Consider the following 23944-nt stretch of genomic DNA (forward strand, 5'->3'; position numbering starts at 1 on the left):
AGTTGCGAAGGCATTGAAATGAAAATTGGGAACAATTGTAGACAGATTAATATGTGTCCTCAATACTTTATAGTTATCAGTGCCCCAAAGTAAGGAACTGAACCTTAAACGTCTCTTTCTATTTTACTATTTCTTACCTTTCCTTTGTCTTTAAAATATATTCCTCAAATAATGCTCTAAATTTACTACCTACATTTTTATTCCCTTTGAACAAACGCTGCTGATTTTGAAAGGCTATTTATGTGTGTATATCATCTTCTCCCTTTGTTTTTCATGTCAGTCCATGTACAGAGGATCACCGGTTAGTACAAATTTTAGAATCTTTAACTCCTGACTTTTATAGGTAAAAGAGAACATAAGTTTCATGCTATTTGGTAGCAAACTTCAAAGTAAGTGCATCTTCTTAAACTATTTATCACAGCTTCTTTTAAGTTCCAGTCAACTTCTAAATGTAAAGAATGACCCTTTTTTTTTTTTTTTCCTGTCTGGCATTTTGTTGGTAATTCTTTGCATGATGCCACGTTTTTTCAACTTAAACAAGTTTTTGAAATTCATTTGATAGTAATTTTTATTGTGTGCACCTAATGAATGCTCTTGAAATTTCCACTGAAACCATGTGCCTGTTTGTTTTTCTGGCTCACATTACTTACTTGTGTGTGTTAATATATAGGCATGACCGAGTTTTATTGCTGTCTAATGAAGTGCTCATTATTGCGTACTTAAACAAGCTATAATTTTCTAGTACATTACTAGTACAGTTTTTCTTTTTAAACAGATTAAATTAGTCAACATTAACTCTACCGATATCGCTGATGGCCGACCCTCAATAGTTCTTGGACTGATGTGGACCATTATTTTATATTTCCAGGTATTGTGCTACAGTTCCCTTTTAAGTTGTATAATGTCATGGAGGGAGGTCATAGCAGATGTTTAATGATGCTCTGTCATTTGTCATGCCTCTGGGGTTGATCTTCAAGCTGGCAGGCATGTGACTTTCACAGATACATTGTTTTTTGGAAGCAGAATTTCCTCTTCTTCCCTGTAAAGGTGTTATAGATAAAACTCCCCCAAAGAACTCTGGCAAAGGCACCCACTCTGAAAAGTGGGCAGAACACAGTGAAGATGAAATGTTGGTACAGGAAGTTCAGAAAATTTATCTTTGTTATCTGGAAAGGACCAGTTCTATGCTCCCATTAGATGTTAGGGGGAGAAGTTAACTTGCCATTCTGTTCACAATTGTAGCTCTAGCCCTTAGATTTTTTTTTTTTTTTAATTGACTTTATTTTTTAGAGCAGGTTTAAGTTCACAGCAAAATTGAGTGGACGGTACAGAGATTTCCCATACACCCCCTGCACCTACACACGCATAGCTTCCCCATAATGCCCCCTCAGAGCGGCATATTTGTTACAATTAATGAACCTGTATTGACACATCATTGTCAAAGTCCATAGTTTACATTGGGCGTCACTTTTGGTGTTGTACATTCTATGAGCTTAGATAACTATTAGATTTTACTTATTTGTTCTTGTATTTAACAAGTTTTAGATACAGGGAGACATACAAAGAGTAGAGTAGAACATCAGTCCTGCCATTTAAGAGCTTACTTTTTGCCAGCTGTGTTAAGATAAACCATTTTTAGTTGGAAAAGTGAAACATCTGAGGGAAGAACAAAGATAATTCTTGTATTTCTGTCGACTGTGAACGTACAGATCGAAGAGTTGACCAGCAACCTGCCACAGCTGCAGTCCTTGTCCAGCAGCACGTCCTCCGTGGACAGCACGGTCAGCTCGGAGACTGCCAGCCCCCCGAGTAAGCGCAAAGTGGCCACCAAGATCCAGGGAAATGCTAAGAAGGCTTTGTTAAAGTGGGTTCAATACACAGCAGCCAAGTAAGTACCAAGAGTTTGGTTAAATTTGAAACTCTTGAATAGTTTGGGTTATCGATTTATTACTGAGCACCTCTTCCAATGATGGCAAAATTTGAGGAGACATTTCAATGAATGGCTTTGCTTCACGGTCTTGTTCCACTCTTTTCTTGAATTAAAATATAAACACACATTGTCACTAATGCTCTAGAAGATACTGCCATAAAAGTAATTCCTTCTTCATTCCTGCAATTGGGCCTGATTAAGTTGTTTAATCCCTACACTTTTATTAGCATGAGTGCTAATTCTATTTGTTACTGTTTGGACTTTTTTTTCCTATTAAATAATCTTTCCATAAATAAATTGAAAGTTTAAACTTAATTATCTCTTCATAAGACTATTGAGTTCTGTTTAATAATAATGTGAATTAAGTTCCACATTCTGAAATAATTATATTTGTTTTTATTTCCTGAGACTTTCTAGCAATTTTATTTTTTATTTTTTTCTTTGATCTCATCTTTTTTCTGGAATGTAAGTTCCTTTGTCAACCCCAGCTTTATGGACAGATAATTTTCTCTTAGTTTGTTTCCTTCTAGGTATGATAAATTTGCATGCGTGTACATTTATGTGATAATGCTGGATAGGAAAGTACTACTCACAGGAAGTATCTTTTCATAGCAATTTCAATAGAGTTTTCAATTGATCCTACCAGTATTTTATGGAGAAATGTGGTCAATGGTAAGATCTCTTCATATAGAATTTGTGCTTTTGTATAATTTTCATAAATGGTATGTAAAATTAATTCTCTTTCTGTTATTTTGCATTCCTTAATCTAATCTGAATCATATTCTCTACTTCTGGAAAACAGATGTAAACAAATACTTATTGTTATAAAATATTCAGGTGCTAAACATAGGGAATTCTATTTTTAAAGTGTTTGAAGAGCAAAAATAAGGAGAGAAAAAAGAAACATAAAGAGATATAATTAGTGTTTTTTATATAGTTTTGTTTAATTTTTAAAACGTATTGGTGGCTTTCTAATTTGGGGCATATTTTTATGATTCAAGTTGCAGTTAAAAATATTTCTGAGAGCAAACTGTAATAGAAATGAAATAAAAAGCCGTTTTCACATTGCTGGCGTACTGTTTGCATCCCTCTGCATGGGTGTTTCTTGTCTCTTGCGGTTTAAGTGGGTGAGGAGGAGAAGCGTGTGGGACAAGAGGAATCTGGTGACCACATGCTAGGACACTTGTCTTGATGCTGTTACAGTAAAACTTTGTAATAATGTCGATTGTTCCACACAGCAGTAAACTAACCAAAAATTAATTGATTTTCACTTCATATAGCAGCTTGAAGTAAACTCAGATTTAATGCCGGAGGAGTTTTCCTGTAGTAGTTTTGTTTTACACAGGGTGTGACAGGTTTCAAAGATGTGCAAGGGTCTAATGATAACTAAAAGTCATTTCTGCAACTTGTACACTTGTAACATCAGTGGAAGTTGTATTTTACTTATCTGGATAAATGTCCACATTCATGGACCCAAGGGTTCTTTCACTCATCAGCATATCGGTCAAGTCCATTTATTTTACAGCTGTGTAAGATGCAGAGATTTCGGGAGACGTCTGTTCTCTGCCACAAACATTCTGGAATGAACACATGATACTATTTTGCTGCTGAATTGTTGATAAATTTTCTAAAAGCTGCTTTTCACATTTTCCCAGTCTGCATTTTTCAAGCAACCTCTTACCTGACGTGGATAAAGGATTTTAGAATCTGTACCTACTTTAGTATATGACATGTTTGCAAATTGATAATCTGAGATTCTGTAGTCTGAAGGTTTATTGGTCTGAAGATGGCGAGAAAGGATAAAACATCCAGTAAACACCAGACAAATTGTCAGAGTCTATTTACAGTTTTCATATAAAATTTCTAAATATTTGATAAGTAAATAAAAAAAACTGTTTCAGCAGCACAAGATAGTTAAGCTCTCTTGCCTATTTCTTTCTGTCTTTTTTTTTTCTTTTCTTTTCTTTTTTTTACCAATTTCATTATTATGGGTACATACTCTCAGAAATGAAAGCATTCAGTTATAGCATATCTGACATTTGCATACCTTGTTTTCAAATGTCTAAGAACAATTGTATTTTAGGACAAAAATTAACAAGGTAACGAGACAAGTGAAGATATGTATATCATATCCATTCAAAATAACTTAAAGTAAATATGTATTAGAGGTCAGAAATGCCTATAAGTGGGACATACTTCATCATTTCTTTAAGTGATATATCTAAGTTTCTATAAGTTTGTATCCCTTTTTTAAGTGATGTCTCTAAGTTTTCTTTGGTTTTTGTATCTAAGATTCTTAAATGAAAGGTTTAGGCTAAAACTAAAACTTTGTTTAAGTACTTTGATCTAATACAAAACACTATCGGAGTGTGTGTGTGTGAATATTCGACAAATATAGAAGAAGAAAATGTACTAAAATGTTTAAATTATTCCAATATAATAGGTATTTAAGGAAACATTGTATATATTTAATTTTGAAAATGTCTAAAAATAAAAAGTTCAAGAAAATCAGAAAATATGTAATTACATGATGACTATTTATAAGCTAATTATTTATTTACACTTTACCTATTTTGGTTAAAAATAATTTAAGATGGCTTAAGAGATTGCATACAAAAACATTTTTAAATGAGGAAATGTGGACAAAGGGAAAATGTAGGTAGAAAAGTAAGATGAAGCCAGAGGCAAATGTACGAATTAATGGATAACAAGCACATACTGCTCAATGTGGGTAGATATTGGTCAGTTTGTCAAACACTGGCTGAAAAAAATTATATCTGTACTACGAAAGACAGAAACTCTAAGAGAAGATTCAAGGTTACTTTACAAATACTGGAGTCTTACAAAACTGTTCTTTAAATATTTATTCATGAAGCTAGTGATTAGATTCAATGATGCTATTTTTAGGACTATATATTTTATGCAAACTGAATATACATTGGTAAAACATACTATAAAGTGAATCTTAAGTTTACTGAGATAAAATTTAAGAGCACTTACCAACTTTCTATATTGATCATTTTATTAGTCATATATATTATATCTTACAGTTCACGGAGATTTTGAGAATATAGGGTAAAAAAGAACTGAGTGATGTTATTTCTGCTTTACTTAGAAACAACTGTAGTGAGACTAATTTTTTAATTATCTACTGACTGTTACTTAATTAATCGATCACCTTTAATGACTCTAAACTTGAGAGATATAACTGTTGCTCAAATATCTTTACCCTTTTTGGAACTGCCTTTTTCTACAGGTTTCATGTAGAAAAAACAACTCATTGTAAGCTTACTTCACTTCTGTTTTCAACGACAAAGTATGACTACTAACTTGAATCACTTTTTTAATTATCATAACTGGCTTTGAATCAATTAAATCTACCACTAAAGAACAAATACTTGCCACCAAGGCATTGCCCTCAAAGGAATTCAAAAAAAATTTTAAAAAAAGAGTTTAAGAAAACAATTTGATCTGTTGGGTAATGGGAATCATTTGACTCTTTTATGACTAATGCACAGATATGACTGCCTCCATCTGCATTTGTTCATTCTAATGCATTTGATATAATTCAGACCCATTTGACAATGTCTATTGTAACCTATGCATATATAACAATTTACTAATCATTATCATTAGAAATGTTAGATGCTTTTTTCAAAAAATATACAATGATGAATTATTATCATTTTTGGTATTTTTCTAATCTTACCTTTTTTTTAAATTTTGCCAGACATTTTTCTCTAAATTGATTTCTTTTAAAAATGTACTTTAAATTGAGTATCTCGATTACTGAAAAATCTAATATAGAAAACTTTAAGTATGGAACCAGAATTTCTACATCTTATCTTCTTACCTTCTAAAAATATTGTTTTGCTTACATTTTCTCAAAACCGCTTAACTGGTATAGCTCACTGTACATCATTCCTTGCTGAACAAGGTCAGATTCTGCCTGAGGCCTTCAGGAAAATGCATATTATCTATTCAGAATGTGACATTATTTTATTTATTTATTTTTTTTATCACATGAAGGCAGACTGGAATGTAAGTAAAAGACTTTGGGCGGAGTTGGAGAAGTGGGGTTGCCTTTCATTCAGTCATCCACGCTATCCGACCAGAACTAGTGGACTTGGAGAGGGTCAAAGGAAGATCTAACCGAGAAAACCTGGAGGAAGCCTTCACTATTGCTGAGACAGAACTGGGGATCCCCAGGTTGCTAGATCCTGAAGGTACGTTGACTACTTGTTGGCTCAGCTCATCAGGTTTGTATCTCACACCCGGAAATTACAGGTGACTTTCAAGACTCTATTTGAGGCCAGAAAACTTGAGGAAAGCAAAAAGAAATAGTACCTTCCTGCATTGATATTTTCTTAAACTATTATTTGCTGCTAAATTCAGGAGCAAAGTGCTCTGAACAGCACTCTGACATTGGAGGTTCAGCTAGGGGAATTGTACTTACTCATTATATTTATGGGTGGAATGAAAATTTTAGAAGCATGTGTTTGGGGGCGGAGGGGTGTCACACAATAAAGGAATTACTCTGTTACTATAACTCCAAAGAATCTGGAAGAAATAAAAGATTATTAGTAACTTAAGATCATATCTTTAAAAGGTCAGTCATTAAATATTTAGAAATAACAGCAATCATCCAGTGTTTTGGTGCCTGCTAATTGAGAAAACTACACAAATGACTGACTAATATTTTTCATCCCATTGTTTGGTACATTTTTATAAGACTGCGAATTTAAGATTTTTCTGGAAATGGAGTTAACTCTTTCAAGCCTTCAAAAGATAATTTTGACATTTTTAATCATAAAAAAATGAGTAAGTTGTTTGTTATGTTGAAATAAAAGGGTACAAGTAAACTTTCCAAATGTCATGGAAGTTTTTTCTTTTGGTTGGCAATTATGGAAATTTTTATTGACAAATGCAGAAATATGTACACAGTGAAAGTAAGTTATTTTTAAAGGTGAGATTTCAGAATGAACATTTCTAGCTCTAAAACAATGTCACTAAGTGGAGACACTGTGTTTTCAAAAGTAAGCCTAAGAGACCTACAGGGGTCTGGTTAGTTTCGTCTGAGGTCGGGGAGCAGCCTCGTGATCCCTAGCCTTTTAGGAACATGCTTTGGGCCCCTCAATTCACTAGGAGAGCCAAGGCTTCAAGGCTTCCCACTTTGTTTCTGCACATGAAGACCCGATAGTATCCAGTACACTGACTCAGCTCAAGGGGACAGCCACATGTCTATCTGAACCCTCAACTTCAGAGCATTCACCAGAGCTGAAACTTTTCCTAGACGAGGTGAGATGAGAGTATAAAAGTTTCCTTCATATCCACTAGACAAGAGGACCTTAATATTTTCTTAGATGATCAGAAAATGAGATTGCCCAAATCCCAGGCTATCCCAAGTATAAGGTGATCCTTTATTTTCCTAATGAGAACTTCCCTATCAAAAAGTTATGTAGTCAACTTGAATGTATAAACTTTTAGGGATACAGATTAAATAGACCAAAATCTATTATAATAATTATTTTGTCATTTGTTATGCATATACTTAAAAGCATGCACTGTGTTTAAATCATGTATTAAATGTTGCTTTTCTTTCCATTTTCACATTTCATAAAAATTTTACTCATTCTTCACATGTGTCTTCCATATTGGTGATCTTGTCATTTTTAAAATCACCTTTGAGTCATCTGACAAATTCCAGAGTACATTATGTTTTTTTCCTTTTAAGTCGTTTGAGTTGCTGTACTTTTTAGATCCTACATCGATAGTCCTTAGAAATGAAATCTTAAAGCACAAGGAGCATTACAAAATAGTAAGGTAGTTATATATTTTGCTATTTTTTTGTTTGTTCTATTTTATTCTTTGCTCTATAGGTACATATTTTATATTGGTAGTCCCCAAAATGTAATCACTTTGTCATTGTCTTTAAAAGGGGTATTTAAAAGACTTTTTTGCTTTTTTTGACTCATTACCATTTAATACTTTTTATTTATATAGTCTTATACCCATGTAATTATTATATTTGTATAAATTTCTTTGCCTGATTTTATTAGGTAAACATTCATAAACTTCAAATGACAATGATCCAAATCTTGTCAGACTCTGTCTCTTTCTAAAAGTACTTGTTGTACAAAATACAGTAATTTAGAGAGAATGTTCCATAATGGAGAGGATTTCTAAGGAATTGAACATAAGGCATCTTCCTCTTTTCTAAAGCAGAATTTGTGGGGGTTGAGGGTTATTTACATTTGGCTATATGTAGTTATCCAAGCTATATAGTCACTTATCATTCAGTTCCAAACCTGTGTTTTAAATACTACCCCAATTCTGGAATTTATATATTATTTGTGTCTTACTAACTAGACAGAATGTCTGCATAACCATATAGTATCTCAGATTTCTAATCACTTAATGTGGAGATTTAAATGACACAAGTACTACTTCCCTAAAAGCTCTGAGTTAAAACGTGTCATCTTTATGAATCATCAAATTTCCACCTTGTATCATCCAGGCTATACTTGTTTCCCCTTTTCCTCTCACCAAATTTCTAAATATTAATTCTATTTTTCTTCTGCATTTAGGACAGGTTTTTTTTTTTTTTTTTTTTGGTATATTAGCTAGATTTCAAAGTTTGTATTATTATAATCTAATTAGTGGTAGTTAGTTAATGCATGTTTGGTTTGGGTTTTCCAGATGTCGATGTGGATAAACCAGATGAGAAGTCTATTATGACCTATGTAGCCCAGTTTCTGAAACATTATCCTGACATTCACAACACAAGCACTGATATGCAAGAGACCGATGTAAGTATTTGTTTTTCTTCAAGTGTTGACAGTACACCCAATGATGATGACTTTGGTTTTTAAGCATGCTATTTTCAAAATATTAAATTGCAATGCATTTTCATATAACAACTGAGTAAAAGTAAGTACCACCAACCGGGGAGGTGATTATAGGAAAAGACTTCTCTGATTTGAATGTTGGATATGACAGAGATAATATTACTAATAATAAATGCTGGATATATAATACTGATGAATTAAAAATGAAGAAAGATAGCAGTGTCGGGAAACTCCATTTTAGTATTTTGAAGACTGAAATAATTTTATATCCATCATGTCATTAGCACATCTACATTTTTAACCCCCTTGTTCTGCTAGATCTGATGAAATCTATTTTTGACTATTAGATTTTATTAGATAAGTTGCTACTCACAGCAAACATATGAAAGTATGGCAAACTTGTAAAAGTTCTCATTATTCACTATGGTTAGATTTTTAAGCCTTTAATTGTTTAAATAACATTTATACTTTTTGTATTGCTCAAATAACATTGTTCATTGTCATAAAGAAAAACATAACCTCGGGAAAAAAAGAAATTTTTTTTCTCTATTTGACCTTTTAGAGAAAAACTATTCTAGAAAAAAAAATATGTTACTATGAGTTCCCAACATTTTTCTGTGTATATGTGGATTCATATATTTTAACAAAAATAAAATCATAGTATACGTACAGCATAATATTCTTTTTCTGTTACGTTATACAAAAGTTTTTCCATTTTCTCCAGGTCATCATATAGATGCACAGTAATTTATCCAATCTTAATTCTTGAAAATTTATGATTTTTTACTATTATAAACAGTGCTTCTATGAACAATTTTGTAATAAAGCATTGTCTTACAGTTTTCTTAGAAGTGGAATTTCTGGGCTAAAGAACATACAGAGTTTTAGTGCTTTTTGAAATTCTTTTTCAAATACCCTGTATGAAAGTTTGTCCCATTTTATATTCCAGTTAGCAAACCAGAATGCCTATTTCCCTAGTCTTTAACACAATTGATATTACCATTCTCCTAATCTGTTAAAAGTAGTATTTGTTTATTATAAAGAAGTGGATGTACTGCTGATTTTATAGTTAATTAGAAGGCCAAATGACATCAGGGAAAGTAATAAATAAACTTTTCAAAATTTGTTAAAAACTATCTCTCTGTCCTCATTGCTTAGGTCACAGCTAGAGGATTTTGTTTGTTTGTTTGTTTGTTTAGAGCAGTTTTAGATTATAATGGAGAACAACAAGAAAAACAGAAATCTTAAAATTTGTTTTCTAAATAAACTTCAAAACAGGTTTAAGAAAAGGAAAGGCCAGGGGAACATAGCCCAAAGTTTTCAACTAGGAAAAAGTATTGCACTAATAGAAATCAATGACTTCCTAAAAGAATTAAGCAAAACAATGGTAACTGATGTTTCCTCGGTTGCTTGGAGGAAGGTAATCCAGCATTTGACAGAACGATCTCAGTTTCTTTAAAACTATAGCTTCAGGAAGACTTTTTTTATTCCTTGGCAGGCTGCAGGCACAGACATTGACCACCTGAGTAACTTTAAGTGGCGAAGTAAATTTCTATGAAGCCCCACAGAAGGCGAAAGGACAGACAGTGCAAATCCTTGTATAGGTTGAGGCGCGCGTGCTTTAGAGCTATTAGGGAGATTTCTGGGTTTTGAGAATATAATCAGGTGTGGATGCTGCTGTATGAATAAGAAAGTCTAAAGAAAGCATACTAGACTTAATACAGCATTGAGAAAGTCAGCTTTCCATCTGATTTTCATATATCATGTATTTCTATTTACCCAACTGGATTTATTTCTGATCTGGTTTCTGAGTTTGTACTATTTTAATTTCTCCGACATTAATTATCTCTCCAGATGAGTAAATTCTGTGGCTGAAAAAGTCTGGGAAACAAAAAGGGATGCTTTCATTAGTGCTCACGAGTGAGAATTTAAGGCAAAAATCCTTAGAGATTTAAAACACACACACACTCTTGATATAAGCTTATTAATGTACTTTACTAAAGAGGCTTTATTATTAAGAGATTAATCTCATTTTCTAGAAAATAAATTCTAATTGTTTTTTTAAAAAATTCCCTCTATCCCTTCCCTATAAAGAAGATGCATATGATTTTAAAAATTAATTTTAAAGAAAATGTATTATAAGCTTTGCCTTTTTTAAAATGTGGTATTTATAATGTAAAGCATAACCATCTAAAATGACTCTTTTAAATAAGAAAAGAATTATTTTTTATGATGTAGGGCCTATGTTCGTTTAATGCAGCTAAATGGCCATCTAATTCTGTCTAATGAACCTTTATGACTATTATAGACTATACATGTTGGGGCTATTGATGCCATCGCCTCAAAATACTCAATATTTGTCCACTCAGGCCTTAGTAAATAGTTGTTTTAATTCATTTTTTAAAATATTGACATGAACATATCTACCAGGCTTCCATTTTTTTGGTGTATTTGATTTATGTGTCCTCTTTATTTAAATTAGATGTTTTATAGATACCATTTTAAATCTAATTTTCTTGTTGGAAATAAACATACTATGCCTTTCTTACTTCAACCAATAGAACAGATAAAGAAACTTTTTCCCTAAAGGTATTCCTTGGATAATCAGCACTCAGTAGTAAATAAATAAAACAGGCTATTGACCCCTCTCTCTCACCTATTAAACATTCAGTTTTTCATTCACTCATTCCTCTCCCATTGCAACAAATGTTATTGTCTGCTTTCAGAAGCACAGCACAGTCTTAATTGTTATAGGGATATAGAGATGCATATTATGAGTGTATTTATGGAGAGGAAACCATGAATCTGTATACCTCTTCTTTACATTGTTATTTTAAAATGTTTAATATCTCAAGACATATTTATTAAATGAATATATTGCCACATATGACTATTATTGCAAATTAAAACAAAAACATCAAATGCCAGAATATTACATTACCTTATTTGATTGAAACACTTTAATACTTTTAAAAGTTATGAAAACATCTTAAAATAACTATTATTGTCTATTTCTTTATAGACAGATGCTTCTCCATTGGTTTTTTTTTTCTTGTTTTCTATATAATTTTTGTCCTTTATTTACATTATTTTTCTATATATTATCTTTTCATATTGTTAGGAAATATTTCCAGGTTTCCTACCTTTTGTAAATTCTATCCAAAATCTTAAGGTAAGATTTATTGTAATCTTGAATTAGAGACCTCTTCCAAACATCCTACATTCCATAGCTTACTAGCCATTCCTTTGCATGTACTTGTCTTTATATAAACATTTTTTAATACCTTAATTCTGTTATTTCCTTTTCTTCCCTATTAGAACAAATAACATATAAAAGCATTATTAAATGTTAGTTATAGTCTAAGCTGCTCCCATGGGCTTTCCCACTAATATTTAATTATAAGATGACATCCATTAATTTTTCTTTAATAACCCTTAATAGCACTAATAAAAGGGAGAATTGACAATAACTGTTGGGTTTTTTTATATGTGACATTGAAAACAAAGTTAAAGATTTATTTTTGCATTTTTAAATAGTTAAGCAGGAAGTCATTCATTGAAAAAGGTAAGTATTCAGTTACTTGACAATCTTGAGTTTAATCACATCTCAGTATTGGGTCACATGGTTTAGTAAGTTCATGGCACATGGTAAGTACTCAAAAAATATTTGTAGAATTAATAGTTATGAATTTTTCCCCATATCTAAGTTATTCCATAGTTCAATTTTCCTATCTTTCTTTATATACCGTCTAGGCCTCAGTGAAGGATCTGTCAACACAATAGACTTTATGCCAACATTGCAATAAAAAAAATCAAAAGTAACTAATTTCATATCAAATGTCAAATTGATTTTTGTTTCAGGTAGACCAAGATCATTTTGCTCCACTGAGCTCATAAAATGTATTATTAGTGCTTTTACGAGCATGAAAGTCAGCTGATAACAAAATGTGTCCCTTGATCATATTCGCTGTTCATTCAGAAGAGCCATTATGGGAGGAGCTAAAGCTTTGCAATCTTGGGCTTTCATTCCTTTGCTTTCTCTAATTAACTAAGTTAGCGATCAATCATTTATTCCACAGTTATATACTGAGTGACACTGGATGCCAGACCCTGCATTAGGCTAGAGTAAAAAAGACATATAGGGATTTGTATATGGGGAGAAAAAAAAGACAATTAAGTGGAGGATACAGTGTGTAGTGCGTTTTAGATAACTATTTGAGCTCAGGTTGTTAACGGCGTCACAGAGAAGTATTCTCAAAATGTGGTCCCTAGACTAACAATACTAGATTCACTGGGAAACTTATTAAAAATACAAATTTTCAGCCTCCATCCTGGATCTACTGAGCCAGAAAGTTTGAAGGTGGCACCCAGTAGTCCACGTTTTCACAGGCCCACCAGCTGGTTCCAGTGTACACAAAAATTTGAGAACGACTGTCATAGACTTCCGGGTTAGAAAAAGCTTCTGGGCCAGAGAAGACTGTGCCTGAGCTGAGCTCCAAAGGGGGCCTTATCCAGGGGAAAATGCTGCAGGCAGAAGAGGGTAGCCTTCACAAGACGGGAAAGGGAGAAAGGGGCAGGAGGCATGATAGTATTTTGTGCCAATCTCTGTGCTAGGCATGTCATAGACTATCTCTGTTGTCCCCCAAACCATGGGAAGGATGTGTGATGACTCCTCAGATGATGGTGTAACAGTGGAGAGGTTAAAAACAAAAGAAACAGAAAAAGAGGTGCCCGAGGTTGCATAGCTAGTACGTGTTAGAACCGGAATCTGTGACCAGTCCTGCCCGCCTCCATAGCCAGAAAACCTTCCTCCCTCTGCTGTGTCACTTGTCATCAGAGACAAGGTCTGTGATCATCGAGGGAGATGCTGTAATTTAAAGCTATTTGTAAGTGCCAAAAAATCATATTAAATATGTTTTTGATTACTTTGGCATTTTTAGTAGATAAGAAATCGATGAAAACTTGGGATATTTTGACTAATTTATAAAATTTAGGAAATCTAGTGGCCATGTTGCCAGGGTCTAGAAATATCACCTTAAAAAAGATGTGTTTTCTGTTCACATGGAGCTTGTCAACACTGAATAGTATTTTTCAATAATATATACAAGTAGTCCGATGTGGCTATAACTGTAGCTTCTTGAATTTGGTCAAAATCAATCCAACCAGAATAGTCCTCTGGGTTACCAATGGCCTTGGATTAAGAAGAAACTGGAAGGCTATGTTTCTATCACCATTTCAGCTATTGTACTTGGGACATTCCCTTCTTGTAGACATTTTCTTAAATTAGTGTTTCTTGAAAAACAAAATGGAGATAATTTCAGTATTCCAATATAATTAAGGTATTTTTTATAGAATTGACTCTTATTTTTTACTCTTCAACAGGGGTGAGAATGGAGAGAGAGAAAATTTTTCAGAGACAATTGAAACTTATTAAAATTAAGTCTGTTCTAAAATTAGTCAGGCATTAATCAGCAATTAAATAAATGCACAGTTACTAATCAGATTGTAATATCTGCTGGTTTCTAGAGAGAAGACAGGCTAATTTTGAAGGAAATGAAAGTTTGGATAGAACAGTTTGAAAGAGATTTGACGAGGGCACAGATGACGGAATCAAATTTGCAGGATAAATATCAGGTAACGAATGAAAAAGAGATTTCAATTTTTCAAAAGCTTTTCATAAGTAAGATTCATATATGTCATTTAATCTATGTTTACTCTCTCAAATGATATTAATGAACGAAGTCTTTAGGGGAATAATGTTCAGTACCTTAAGTTTGCTTGTGATTTAATCATTGTGTTTCTGTGTAAATAAGCAGTTTTACGTTGTATTGTCCACACTATTTATGGAGCTCTGAGACTTCATGACTTTTTCAAAACTTTGAGTCTTACAAATGACCCAGGACACAAACTTCTAGTTATTGTTTTTGTAGAATTCATGGTTTTGTAGATGTCCCATAACAAAAACAATAACAAAATCAATAAAAAGACTTCGGTGCCAAATTCAAAACTACTATTGAAAAAGCTGAATTTAATAAAGAGTGCACCAGGAATATTTGGGGCGGGTCCATTAATAGGTTCAGTTTCACTGTGACCTGCCTCGTCCAACACTATTGAATTCAAGTAGACGCCAGGGTTGTTTTGTGGTGGTTGTGGTTTTGTTGTCGTTTTCCCCAGTCTCATTACACGGTCGTTAATTGGATTTTGGCCGCCAGTTTCCACTTCCAAGATAAAATCATATAATGGGTTTTCCCATTAAAGTATGATTTATTCTTTGCAGCACTGCCATTTCCCCTTATTTAAAATAGCATTGCATTTTAGTAGTAAAACTATAATATATCCTTATCTATATTATATTTCAATCATTTTTGCTACCAAAAGAAGGTACCGTGATGTGAGAGATTCAACATGGCAAACAATAAGAGATATAGCTATTGCATTCGTGTGTGATTTTATATAATCGTATCTATAAAGTGTGCTGGAATTTAGATGGATGATGCCATCAATATTATATCTGGTGAATGTGGCAAAGTAGTCAATATGTGATTATATGTAGTATTTCCTTTTTGCTTTGAAATTTGATGTAATCATTTCTTCCCCCCAAAATACAGTTTTCTGGGATGAGCTCCATTTAAAAAAAAAATTATTAAACCAGAACATTGAGAATAGAAATGCAAGGACAGAGTGAATACATTTATTTAGTCCATTAGGGAGTTTTAGTTTTAGTATAAATTGTCAAAAAATAAATTGCAAGTTATAAAGTTACCTGTTGTACAGATGTTATTTTATAAGAGGGAACCAAAGCATTAGAAAAGTACAAAATGGAAACACTCCTTTCAGGCCAAATATGATCACCAGTTTCTTAAAATCAGGGTAGAAACCATCAGAAATCAAAATAGAGGGAACATTTTATTTTGTCTGTGGGTTAATTGTGTCATCAACATTTTCTGTCTGCTTCTATTTTTCAATCAAATTGTGTATTTCCAAAGTTTTCCATTCATAGGATTCTGTGGAATAAAATTGAAGATTGATTTTATATTTTGGTATTTTTTAATTACATTAAGTTAGAGGGAATGAAAAGATAACTGTTACAATATTTACTCACCATCGCCCCCCAGTGTTCTTCATGAGGATTTGCATGTTTGTTTATTCAGAAATCCTTTTAGATGTGGTGTTGTCTGTTAGATTCTGTAGGGCCATTCTTATGTTCTCTAACATGATAACTGCACATATCAGTGATATTTTCAATTTATATTTAGACATAGAGTCATATTTTAGGATGTGTTGATTTAATATAAAATGTAGAAGTTCTTGTCAGGAGAGATGATACATGGAAAGCCTAAGCATGTGGCCAGGCTCATCGTCAGGGCTGATGAATGGGAGCTGCTTTTTGTATCATGACTGTCATTATTATTATCAACAACATACACTGAATGCTATCCAAATATAAAGGATTGTTATTTAGGAAACATGGTTTCCTTTGCTTTTGCTTTTTTTGACTCATTGCCACGTCGTTGCTATTTTTCCTCTTTTAGTCATTCAGGCACTTCAGAGTTCAATATGAAATGAAAAGGAAACAGATTGAACATTTAATACAACCTTTATATAGAGACGGTAAATTGTCACTTGACCAAGCCTTGGTAAAACAGTCCTGGGATAGAGTGTCCTCCAGGGTAAGTTGTCCCACGATTAACTTCATTGGGGCTTAACGTAATTTAGTCAAGAATATTTTCCATCATCCTTTTCTACATGGCAAGGTTGTATCAGGTTCTCCTGCCTCTGTCTGAGGTGAGAAAGGCTTGCCTGTGGGAAAATCTTTGCTCTCTTATCAAGTTTTCCTTTAAGTTAAGGGAAATGCTTGTGTAACAACATTTTTCTTGACTTTCCTGCCCTACGCCTGGTATTACCATTGATCAGATGATAGAGTGAAATCCTGGAAGACCTTCTGGATTATTTCTCACCTGACATACATTAATTCTGGATTGTTTGGGATTGGAGCATCCACAACTTCTCCATATTTCATAACCATGATTCATCACTGGTTAATAAACTTCCTACATTCACATTCATTTCTTTTTTTTAACTTAACCACATCTTTTTATCTGGTCTTTCATGAATCTGAAGGAAAACTGCTCAGTAACTTTAATATTAATACTTTGCAAATTTAAAGACCAAGATTTCAAAACCTCTGAAATGTCTGTCACTAATGGGAATATTTGCATTCAATGTACCCTATTTTCTTCATTTTTCTAATCTATTTTTTCCCCATAAACTCTATCAAAGAATAGCTTAGTTTCCAAACATCTCAACCCATCTCACTTGGCATTCCAATAGGCTGGGAAATAGTGCTTGAGAATTGAATAAAGTGAAAGAAATGGAGAGGCAGTTAGGGAATTATATTATTATAGAAAGAATCCTAAATACTTGTCTTCCTCCAGAGATGTCTAAATGACTCTGATTTTTCTGGACCCATTCTCCTCATGTAGGAGATTTTAAGGAATGCACATCAGCTGGTATATAACTCTTGCATCCTTGATCATGTTAGCAAATCCAATCCCTTCCAGCAAAAGCTTTATGCTATTACTATAAGAAGAAAATGGCTTAAGGTCCCAGTAATATCCTTCTATGTCTAAAATGTATTTTAAGTTTTCTCAAAATTTGCTTTTAACTCTAATTTCCTCCCCATTCTCAAAGCATTAAATTCAGAACACAGATAATTTCTTTGATATTTACTAGATTAATCTGAAGTTATTAACTTAAAGACTTAGGGTATAAAACGATTTGGGGGAAATTTAGGAATTGCCTTCTGTATCAGAGATATTTCATTTTTCTACTTTTGTATTTCAGCTATTCGATTGGCATATACAGCTTGATAAGTCTCTTCCAGCACCTCTGGGTACCATAGGCGCCTGGTTATACAGAGCAGAGGTGGCCCTGAGGGAGGAAATAACCATTCAGCAGGTCCACGAGGAAACGGCCAACACTATACAACGGAAACGTGAACAACACAAGGTAAACATTCTGGTCAGAAAACCTTCCAGCAAACCAGTCCCGTGTGGACTGGAGATGTGGCCTATTTAAAATTCACGCTGACTCTGGCTTTCCAGGCATCCATTCATACTGATTCAGAGATGTCACACCTTCTTAGAAGTTTTCAGATCTGTACTTCCTTTTCCTGTACTTGTTAATGCAGTCAGCACCAGTACATTTATTTCCTGAGATGTTTTCCAGTAGCTTTGTGGTATTTTTTTCACTCGAAGTTCTCTTTGTTATTTCTGTTGCTACATATTATTTTTCAAAAGATACGCCTACAGACAATATGCATTTGCATAATAATGTGATTGGTCATTGGCTCCAGATCTCATTCCGGCCTCCATTCTCAATGGAAGACAAGCCAAGTAGCCAAGTTCTTATGTTCTGGTGCCACAGAGTGGGGTTGGGGTGGGGAGTGATGGTCTTAAGAAATGGTGGGATTAGGCCTTGATGACATCTTAGTCATTTGAGACTTTTTTCAGCTTATTGCACAATTAGTGTGCTTAGCATAAGGTCTCGTATACTTCCTCTGTGTGTTTTGTGATAGGTCAGATCTAAGTAAAAATGCCATTTTTCATTAACATCACATTAACACAATTCTGCATTTTGTGCAATTTGCGTACCTCATTAACGGTCTCATGGTGGGGGTTTACTGTATATGTGGAGAACAAACTGACAAGCAGAGGTTTCTCCTCTTGAGCACATATGGCCAATTTATAGCTCATATATATATTTCTACCAAATTATTGATATTTTTAAAACTACCCCAAGGAAGTAGTCTGTTATATATTCCAGACTAGATAGATATAAAGAAAATTCAAGATAGATTTTGTTTCACGTCCTTCTGGGATCTTATTTTTGGAACTAGAGATATAGAGTTGCCGTGCAATTTCAGCTTCTGGCCCTTTCCGCTCCACTCACTCATCCCAGACGAGCTCAGCAAGCAAGACTGACGAGATTTTGGGATCCTAGGCATTTAGTGCGGGTCCTTCCTCCGTTTGTTCTTGGCCCTTCTTCGTTTATAATCAGTACCTTCAAACAGTTTAGCCGAGTATTTCTTAGCTTGGCCTCTTTCTTCTCCATCACCATCCACACACACAGAACACACAGAACACACAGAACTCTCTAGAATCTGCCTCGCAGATGGGAGCATGTCTTTGGAGCCTGCTTCATCTTTAGATACACACACATAAAATCCAGGCCTGCTGGCCTATACTTTAGTTCTCTGAAGGTGAGGGTTAAGAGATCAAGTCAGAGAGATTTTCCCGGGGCTGAACCAAGTCAAGATTTCTCATAAGCATGAGAGAGCCTGGGCCATGTCCATGTTGAAAGTCCCAGGATATTACAAAACAGGAAAAAAATGCTAAAGCAGGGCTATACAAATAATACCACTTTAACAAATTAGTAATTCACTGTGAATACCGTCTCATAATTTTTCTTCATGTAAATCATGTAATGGTTGTGAATATTTCATACAGAAGTCATCTTAGGGTTTTAAATCAAATGTAGAATGTACAGCGATTATGGGTTAGATATGTCCATTCAGCAAATATGCTACTATGTGCCAGTTTTTGGCACTGGGCAGCTGGTGAAGGTGCTTCCAATCTAGAGCTTTGAGAAACAGCCTGTGTTTGTTGTTGATCTAACAGACTTAAGTATGATTGAAGTGCTTCACCATAGAGAAAATGTCTTACAATATTAGCTGTGTTATTTACTAGAGAATGAGATTTAGCAAATATTAATTCATGGTGCCCTGTAGCCAACACCAGCCCCTGATGGGGAATAAGTCTAAATTGGATAATGTGCATGCTGACCGTGTGTCTCAGCGATTCTATGATTCAAGGCTCGTCCTGACACTTCTGGCTCCCTGGAGTGAGAGACCCCACGCCAGTCACTAAGTGTGCAGCCAGAAATGAAGTGGAGTGGGGAGAAGGCGAGGGGTTGGAGTCAGAGATGATGGTTATCTGAGACTGAAAACCAGAAGGGACTGGACTGCATGCTAGGGAATGCAAAGAGAAGATGACAGGAAGCGAGCCAAGGCAGGTAGGGGCTAAGACCAAGTTCAAGGCAAATCTCTAGAATGGTCTTTTCACTGAGGTAGGAATGTTTACTAGGTCTGGGCACCAGTACTTAAAGTAGTAGAGTTATAAAACGATGTAATTGTCAATTGTAAGATCAATTTTTATTTATTCAAAATATATTTATTAGGTGCCTATAATAAGCTAAGCTTTGGTGATGTGAGAAATTTGAGTCGTGGTTAAGGTAACTAAAATTCTAGATTTCCTCATTAACAGAAAAAGCAGCCCATCAATTTGGTTTCACTACTTTCTTCTGATATATTGGGCTTACTTTGAAAATGCAATAAATTAATAAAGCACAATAGAAGAGTCATCAATACATGAGCCAGAATGTTTGAGAATATCTTCCCATCCCAGTCTAAAAATAATTATGGCTCATGTCATGAAAAGTTAAATATGCTATTAAGATCTAGAATTCTTTCTGCATTTTCCCCATCTTTTTAAAAAATATACTACATGACAATCTTTCATTACTTAATACATAAGCAGTTTTTAAAAATGGAATTCAGATAAATTTTAAAATATATTTTTTCATGAAGTTCACTTTATGCGTGGGTCTACCAATGTTTTTCATTATTTTTTAAAAATTAACTTACATGTAGATAGCAATATACTTATTTTGGAAAAAAGGAACACCTCTATTATGTTTTCTGTTTTTCAGATACCCTACTGCTCAGTTACCTAGAAAGATCACAACAATCACAGCTAACTATAACTGAGATTTAGCCATGTTTCAGTCCTAAGTACTTAATTTTGCTAAGCACTTGACATTCAGGATATTAATAGGTATTATTCTCATTTCGCAAATAAGTAACCTTTAGGCAGAGAAAGGTCATGTGCCTTGCCCAAGGTCACATAGCTGATTCTCCAAGTTTTCTTTTTAGGCACTAAGCTTTAAATGTGCCCACAAAACTATTGTGTGTGATACATGTAGAGTGATTAAACTTAGTTTTTATTAGTAGTATTGTTTGACAAAGCAAGGCTTTCGGTCTTAAGAAATCACGACAGTCGTCATTCAGACTCTACCCATCCTTACCGCAGTTAGCAGTCCAGCTGGATCACTTTCCTCCCTTTCTTGAAGACTTTATTTCCGGGATGACAACACATGCCGTTATTCTTAATAACTTCACTAACTCATAGATGAGCTTCCCAATATCCTGGCCTCTCAGTTTCTTGACCTCTTCTCTCCCAGTGATCACTGCGTAGGCACAGACTGGAACTTGTTATCGCCAGTAACCGGAACCCTCCACACTCTCTTCCTCAAGCATCTCACTGGCCAACCAAACTTCCCCAACTCCAAATCTTCATTTCCTCTGTGCCCTATATTCGATCGATCCTACTGCCATTCCACTGCCTCGCATCCTTTCTACACCATCCGTTCCCCTTGTACTCTGCTTAAATCCAATGCTCAGTCATTAAAGTCACCCCTTGTCCATGTCTCACTTTGCTCTACTCTCCTGGTTAAAACACAGCCCTAGTTAAAACCAACTCTCTGCCTGCTTCCTGCCTAAATGGACGCAGCTGACAAGGGCTAGAGATAAACACCCTCCCAGGCATGATGACTAACCCCAGTGGGCCCTTAATGCTGCCTGGTATTCCAAAGGCATTTCCCGAGGCCATTTCCACTTCATTTCTGGGACAACTCTTTTATACCTTGTCTCCTCAAGCCTTCCACACCTCCTCCCCTATCCTTACTCTTAGCTGATGACACTGCTTCCTATTTCTCTGAGAAAATAGAAGCAGTCAAAAAAGAATTTCCATCAGCCCCCACTATCACCTCAGCCCACCTACATGCATCTGTGCCAAATACTCCATCCTCAGTTCTGTTACTATGGATGAACCATCTGCTCTGAGCTAAGGCCACCCCTGCCACACATGCACTGGGTCCCACCCTCCCTGCTCTTTTCCAAAGGACAATTCTTGTAGGCCTTTCCTTCTTATTTTTTTCTCTCTCTGCTGGATTTCCCCCTTCTGTATAAAGTAGGCTGTTATTTCTCTCATCTCAAAAGTCTCTTTCTTAACCATACTTCCCCTTCCAGCTAGTGTTCATTTTCTCTTTCCTTTTACCACAGCAAAGCTCTTTGAAAGAGTTGTCTATGCTTTCATTTTGGTTTCAAATTTCTCTTCCCCCATTCTTCCCAGAACCCATTGCAATCAAGTTTTTCCTAGCAATACTGTCCTTCTCAAGGACAGTTATCTTTGATCTTCACTCAATGGCTGATTCTCAGTCCTCATGTTACTTCTCCTAGCAGAATCGTTTTACGTAATTATTCCTCCATCCTTGAAACTCTTTCTTCGTTTGGTTTCCTAGTTTTTCTCCTATCTCTAGCTGTGCCTTTCTAATCTTTCTTAGTCTTTCCACAAATATTTATCCTGTGAAAAGCAGTGTTCTCGCCATTTGTGATGCACCCTATAAACAAAACAGACAAAAATCCCTACCCTTATATAACTTACCTGATAGTGGGACAAGGAAGATACGAAATAGTAAACTTAATAGATAGGTGTTAGACTAGAAGGTAAAAAGGCAGAAAGTATTAGATAGTGTTACAATTTTAAATAGGGTAGTCAGTGAAAAGATGACATCAAACAGGCAAGCACATTCTCACCTTTGCCCTTGCCATCATTCTGGAATGTTCTCTCCCCTTCACCTGAAACATTCTGCCACTGATCTTCCCATTATGTGCTTCTTCATCTCCTTTGGGCCTTTATCGAAAAGTCACCTCTTAGTCAATACATTCTTGGCCACCCCTTTGAAATTACAACCCTTTCCCCGCTTCCTTATTAAAATTTTCTCTTAAGCATTTATCTTCATCCTAACTACTACTTTAATTATTTATCTTATTTATTGCTTGACATTTTACACTGTTATTGTCAACTCCATAAGGGCAAGGATTATTGTTTGTTTTTTCACTCTTATATCCTCAGCTCCTAAAAATGGTTTTAGAAGTATTCGGGCTTCCAAATTTTTAAGTGGGTCAGTATTGCATATTCATACTTCCTAAGAATGTGTCCATTTGACCAAGTTTTCAAGATTATTGGCATAAAATTGTTCAAAATATTCTCTTTTATATTTTTGGTAATCTTTTCTGTGCCTATAGCTAAGCCCCTATTTTTACGTAATGTTTCTTTACACCTTCTCACTTAACTGCATTTTGGGCATTGTTGATTTCCTCTGTCATATCCTAATCATCTTTGCCCATCAGTTTTCTTCCCAGAAGAATTATATTATCACTTTTTTAAATACTGTCACTCTAGCTGCTGTGTGAGAATAGATGGAGTTAGGGATAAAAGGTAAGAACCAATTAATCAGTCTAAATAATCCAGGTAGTGACAAAAATCAGGATGGTAGCGGTAGAGATGATAAGCATTGGTCAAAGTCTGAATATATTTTGAGGACAGTGAAGATTTTCAGCATTAGATATTGATTGTGAAGAAAGAGGAATCACACATGACACTATTGATTTGTGGACTGAGCAATTGGAAAATGATGTTTTCATCAGTTAAGATGGAAAATCAATGAAGCAGGTTTGAAAGGAAAGATCAAAAGTTCAATTTGGGGCATAGTAAGTATGAGACCTTTTTGCATTCAAGTGGATATACGCAATGGAGTAAGAAAAAGAAACAAGCTTAAGACAGGGGGATAGGCTAGAGATAAATATTCAGAATCATTGGCATAAAGAAGGATTTCTAAAGCTTTGAGACTAGAGAAATTAAATAAAGAAATGTAGACAAGGAAGAAAAAAGGATCAAGAACTGAGCCCTGAGGGAATCCAATGTGAGGAGATCAAAGAGAAGATGAACCAACCAAAGACTGTGAGAAAGAACAGTCAGTGAGGGAGGGAATCCAGTTACTGCGTTGTCTTAGAAGTCAAGGGAGGCCGTGTATCAGGGCAGGGTATGTTCAGTAGAATGGCCATGATGATCTTTTTAAAATGCAGTTGAGTTCATTTCACCCTTCTGCTCCAAACTCTCCACTGTCTTCCATCTACTCAAAATAAACACCAAAAATTCTTAAAAAGGCCCATGAGGCCCACCGATCTGCAGCCCCTTCTCCTCCT

General features: G+C 34.7%; 1 protein-coding gene across 1 annotated transcript in view; it reads left to right on the forward strand.

The window, feature by feature from the left end:
- The window catches only part of LOC112469032 (nesprin-1-like), a 134027-nt gene that overhangs the window by 30410 nt on the left and 79673 nt on the right, over nucleotides 1–23944 (forward strand). Inside the window, 6 exon segments of the mRNA XM_025049483.1 lie at nucleotides 1710–1888; nucleotides 5960–6156; nucleotides 8630–8739; nucleotides 14305–14412; nucleotides 16311–16448; nucleotides 17623–17787. Coding sequence (XP_024905251.1) covers nucleotides 1710–1888; nucleotides 5960–6156; nucleotides 8630–8739; nucleotides 14305–14412; nucleotides 16311–16448; nucleotides 17623–17787 — 897 coding nt within the window.

Source organism: Pteropus alecto, unplaced genomic scaffold (assembly GCF_000325575.1).
Source record: "Pteropus alecto unplaced genomic scaffold, ASM32557v1 scaffold176, whole genome shotgun sequence".
In the NCBI taxonomy this organism is placed as follows: Eukaryota; Metazoa; Chordata; class Mammalia; order Chiroptera; family Pteropodidae; genus Pteropus; species Pteropus alecto.